Here is a 5,312-nt window from a genome sequence, read left to right as displayed (position 1 = left end):
CTGATCTGAATTCACAGTATAAGCAACACGTCTAAATAAAACGCTGGGCGCTCCTGTCAGCACCGGGTTTCCCAAACAAAGAAGCCAAAACAGAAAAGAAAACGGGGCTGCGACAGGAATTCTTAGTTCTTATATACTAACCAGTCTGTGCGTGGCACATTTTATTTCTATAAAACTATTACAAAATATTCAAAAATACATTTTAGTAAATTTACAGCAGTTATTTCTCAATTTATTAATGCAAAAACATCCTTTGTTTTTCTCTGTACAAACTACGGGCTCCATCCTCGTGGGCTCCTCACTATGTGTGCTTTTAAAAAATATTATTTTCTAATAAATTCTTTGAAGTTAAAAATAAGAGTTCTTCCAGTTTGTCCAAAAAGAAAGGTGTGTGTGTGTGTGTGTGCGTGTGTGTGTAACAGTCTTGACTTCCAAGAATGTGGCCAAAATGGTGATGACGGAGCAAACAGTAACCCATGAAGACGTGCGGGAGGTGTTACACTGGAAACTAGTTAAATTAAAATAATATATTTTCATATTTTACACTATTTCAAAAATGAAATGTAATTCAGTTAAGTATTGATCTCTCAAAAAATCTAATTTACAATTCTGTGTATAAAAATATACTTTGTGGACCCCCGTGAAGCATGTTTTAGTTTACACTTGCCAAGAAGCAGGCGCGTGGCGAACGAGGAATGCAGAGCGCAGAGTTTCGCTTTCTGAAAGTCAGGGCGAGGGGCATGTAGAAAAATAGACTCTGAGCAGGTCGCTTGGCCTCACAAAATAATCTTTCCCCCTGTGAGTAGAGTTCACATGATAATAATAAATTATCCAAGAAACAAACTATTTAAGGCTCTTGAAGGTCCGGTTCATATTATTTAAAACATCTATTCATACCAAACAAATAAATAGCCAGGAGAGGTGAAAAAAATAACCAAAATAAAACAACCAAAAAATTCAAAAATATAGATATAAACTAAACACAACGACAAAACTTCCCGGGGTCTCTGTTTCCTTATAGTCTACTTTGGACTGTCCTACTTTATTATTATTATTAATTATTATTATAATTAAAGTCTCATTCCGTGCGCTTTTCCGTGTGTCTTTGCCGTTCCTTGCCGTCGCTCCCTCCCGCCACCCCCGCCCCGCCCCGCGCCCTCCCCGGCTCCCCGGCCTTCAGCTAGACTTGACCGCCATGCCCAGCGGATGCAGGGCCTCGCTGTCCAACAGCCAGGTGCCTATTTGGTAGAGCAGCTGCGAGTACCAGTGGATGCCCACGGCACCTGGCGCGTCGGCCGCACCTGGCGCATCAGGCGCACCTGGCGCGGGCGCGGGCAGGCGGCCGCCGCCCCCGCCGCCGCCGTCGCCGCCGCGGTCCGTGCGCGCGGGAGCCAGCACGGCCAGGAGCGCGTGCGCCAGGCGGAAGGGCGCGAAGGCCCGGTGCGCCCAGCCGTGCTCCTCGATGACTGCGTAGCACGACGCCAGCACCCGGTTGATGAGGATGGTGCCCTGCGCCGTGAGCGGCGCGTAGGCGCCCGTGGCCTCCTCGCGCAGCGTCACGCTGTGCACGGCGGCCGGCAAGAGCCGGCGATCCCCGCCGCGCTCGGCCACCACGTACACGCGCTGGCCCGGGCGCACGCGGCTGGCGAACAGCGCCCGGCGCCCCGGCGCGCCCCCCGGCGGCGGCCCCGCGCCCGACGGCGCCTCCCGCTCCGCGGCCGCCGAGTCGTTGTGCGGCGCTACGAAGAGCAGGTGCGCGGCGGTGAGCAGCAAGCGCTCGCGCGGCTCCCGCGTCTCGATCACGTAGAAGACCTTCTTGGCACCATCGTCGCGGTCCAGGAAGGTGAGGAAGTCGCTGTAGAGCAGTCGGCCCTGGTCGTCGGCCGCCAGCACGCGGTCCCCGGGGCGCAGGTCTTTCACCAGCTTGGTGCCGCCCTGCTCCAGGTGCACCGTGGCCGAGCCCGGGAAGCAGCCGCCGGATTTGGCCGCCACCGAATTCTCTGCGGGTTTGGAGAAGGGAGAGAAGAGGGGACAGGGTGGTGAGCGCCCACAAGGACGCACAAGTGGGGCAGAGGGCGCACGCCTGCCCTCCCGCGCACCAGACTCGGGACACGCGCAGATCCGAGGAGACAGTCCCCTCTCGTTCAGCGCAGACCTCTCTCCCTCAGCCCCACCGTCTCGGTGACAAAATTCATATGCAGATACGTTCCTTAACGACCCTCTCAGGATTGGACTGGCTGTGACAAAGGTTGGCTGGCGTCTCCGGCGGGAGGCCGGTTACACTCCTTTCCTTCCGCCTTCCTCCCACCCCATCCCCCGGCTCAGCACACACCCAACCTCGCCCTGAATTCGCAGGTTATTTGCTCTGCACTTAGATTCTTCAGGAAGCCTCCTTGAGCTCCCTCGGGCGCCGGGGTGCACCTCCTTCCTTCCCGCCCCCGGCGCGGGGTGCGGCGCCCCTCGTGCGCCGGGCAGCCGGGCTGCGCGGCGGGGACCCCCGGCTGCCCTCCCCCAGCGCCCAGCTCAGCCGGGGGCCTTGGTGCCGGCCGGTTGCAGGGGACTTGGGGGGGGGGCGGGAGCGAAAAATAGCTATAGTAGTTGTAGCAACTGGACAAACATTCCAGGGAATCGGCCGAGGTGTGAAAATCCGGGCCTTGTGTAGATTTTCTAATTAAAATCCAATAAAGGGCCCAGCATTGTCACTGTGATCTCCGCAATAAATGGGGGACACTCTTGGAAGAGGGGCCACTTCCATTTCCCCCCTCCCCTTTCTCAGCCGCCCCCTCCCTATTTGCTCAGGTGCACCCCCCCCCAAGCTCCCCTGCGATTCACACGCAGGCTCTCCAGAAGCCCGGGCCTCACAAGCTCTATTTGCACAGCCAGGCCTCTTCCAAGTACTCAAGATGTGTATTTGAATTTTAAATGGCGGGGCCTGCTCCAAGCACTGGAAGCGGCCGGGTTCTCAAGGCCCCTTGACTACCCGCTTTCCCGAGCCCTCTGTCGCTCTCTGAGGCTCACTGTCCCGAGGACAATGATCGGAGCCGGGGTGGCGAGCAGGGGGCCGCGGAGGAGGGGCGGGGAGAGCCCGGTCTTCTTTGCATTCCAATCTCCGGGATCATGCTTTTTGCAAATAGAGATCGCGAGAAAGAATCTTCCTGCTGGAATTACAGAGGGTTTTTAATCTTCTCATCGGTTTCTGCGGCATGAAGTGCGGGCCTGGCCGTTGGAGGCCCGCCGTCGCCCCCCGGAATGCGACCTGGGGCGCAGGCGAGCCCTAGTCGTCGAGTCGCACGACCCTGCTTGACACGCAACGCACCGCGCCCCGGCCCGTGCGCAGAATGCCAATGAGCGGCTCTCCGCGCCCCGGGGGTCTGCCCTCCCCGGGCGGAATCCTGGCGCGGGATTACCGCTGCTCACTTGCGAGGAGACCTCTAGGGACCCCCGCCAGGGGGACCCCGGGGGCAGGGTTGGCCCAGGAGGGGGCCGCACGCACCCACCAGCGCAACCGCGGGGTCCCGGGAAGGGCGCGCCCCGGGCCTCCCGCCGTGGAGCCCTTCCAAGTGGGGGCGACGCCTGCCGGTCCTCCCTTTCTCGGGCTATAAGCTCAGCACAACCGCCCGCACCGCCCCTTCCACACCTTTTCTTTCTGTTGTGATAAGAAGCCACTATTTTCCTTCCCTACGAAGTGTGTCTTGACACCTTGAAAGTGTTTTTCTACTAACACATGCTACTAAAATACCGTTTAGGAGACAGATAGGCAACACTGGGGGGGGGCTGCGGGGAAGACACAGTTCCTCCGAAATTCACTGTGAGCTGTTGCGCTAAACGCAGCCGCTGCTGCGTGGAGACGGAGAGGTCGGCATAAATAGCCTCGGAGTTGGGATCTCTGCCGTGGGCACAGCGCCTTCCTGGCATGGCTGTTCCTCGCCAGCGACAGCGTGTGGCGTTGTAGGCCCAGGGAAGTCCCCAGCACACGGATGGGCCGCCTGCAGCTGCAGACTCCCATTGGCGCTCCTGGCCCCGTCTGCGGCTCAGGGCAACCCAGCTGGCTCCTGACAAGGACGAGGCTTCTGGGCCCGCGGCCTCCAGATGTTGGAAGCGGTAACCACTGCGTTCATTACCTCCCACCAGGCCTCTCCCCAAAGGCTTAGGCAGCGAGTTAAGTTAGTTTGGTGTCCACAGACGCTCAGCGGGGAGGAGAGAGGACCAGGGGCCTACCCCCTGCGCAGAGCCTCCTGTGCTGAGGGTCGAGCGGGGGGCTGGCTGATTCTTAAGCCTTCAATGAGAGGAAGAATCTAGGCCAGACCTGGCTACCAGTGCACCAGGAACGTTCCCTCCCCCATCTTCCCTGTCGCCGCCACCTGCAGTGGGGGCTCCGGAAGCAGGGTTGGGGGGGAGACTCGGGAAGTCATATGCCCTCTGCATCCGGGCTCGGGGCACCTCGGCCTCTGTGGCCTCAAAGGTGGGGGCAATTCCTCTACAGGCCGTGTTCCCACACCAGAGATGCGAATTCCCTCCCTCCCTGCCCCTCCTGCCCCTCCTGCCTCCCCCTACCCCACACACATTTGTCTCTTTCCCTTGACTCCCACTGCAGGGCGCCATGGAGATGTCTCTCGGGCAGATCTGCAGCTGCTGGGGGGGGGGTGTCGAGGGGCTTCGTGGGCACGGGGTGGGGGCCAGGGGGAAGGCTGGGCTGCTGCCTCACCTGCTTTCACGGAGCAGTGGATGTGCGCTTTGGACTCGTAGTACACCCAGTCGAAGCCAGCCTCCACGGCCAGGCGCGCCAGCATGCCGTACTTGCTTCGGTCGCGGTCTGACGTGGTGATGTCCACTGCACGGCCCTCGTAGTGCAGCGACTCCTCTGAGTGGTGGCCGTCTTCGTCCCAGCCCTCGGTCACCCGCAGCTTCACGCCGGGCCACTGGTTCATCACCGAGATGGCCAAGGCGTTCAGCTTGTCCTTACACCTCTGCAGAGAGAAGGGGGCCCCCCCCGCAGACATTAGCACTAAGCCTGCCACCCCTCCCTGCCCCTGCCTCGGCTGCCCGGCCCAGTCCCTAAGGGTCAGGGCTCTGTGGACGAGTAGGGGGACCGGGCCTGGAGGGCGCCCAGCCCGCTCCGTGGAGGTGCAGCGAGGTGCGAGCAGTGGGTGGCGCCTGCTGGAGGAGCCAGTCCTCTGGCGGATGAACTGAGGGCCTTTCTCCAAAATCCGACCTAGCAGAGCCCCTCCCGTGGCCTGAGAAGGAGATGACATCTTTTTGAGACAAGTAAAGTGCGTGCGTCTCAGACAGTAACTGCAGGGCCTGCGAGGCAC

At 59.5% G+C, this 5,312-nt stretch overlaps 1 protein-coding gene across 1 annotated transcript in view; it reads right to left on the bottom strand.

The window, feature by feature from the left end:
- Nucleotides 1–1,176: 1,176 nt before the first annotated feature.
- The window catches only part of SHH (sonic hedgehog signaling molecule), a 9,138-nt gene continuing 5,002 nt past the window's right edge, over nucleotides 1,177–5,312 (bottom strand). Inside the window, exons 2-3 of the mRNA XM_008688638.2 lie at nucleotides 4,706–4,967; nucleotides 1,177–2,000 (exon numbers count right to left, since the gene is read on the bottom strand). Of these exons, the coding sequence (XP_008686860.2) occupies nucleotides 1,177–2,000; nucleotides 4,706–4,967 (1,086 nt within the window). The remainder of the gene's footprint in view (nucleotides 2,001–4,705; nucleotides 4,968–5,312) is intronic.

The sequence above is a fragment of the Ursus maritimus genome, unplaced genomic scaffold (genome assembly GCF_017311325.1).
Source record: "Ursus maritimus isolate PB19 unplaced genomic scaffold, ASM1731132v1 scaffold_3, whole genome shotgun sequence".
NCBI classification, from domain to species: Eukaryota; Metazoa; Chordata; class Mammalia; order Carnivora; family Ursidae; genus Ursus; species Ursus maritimus.
This window is presented reverse-complemented; position numbering and strand designations above follow the sequence as displayed.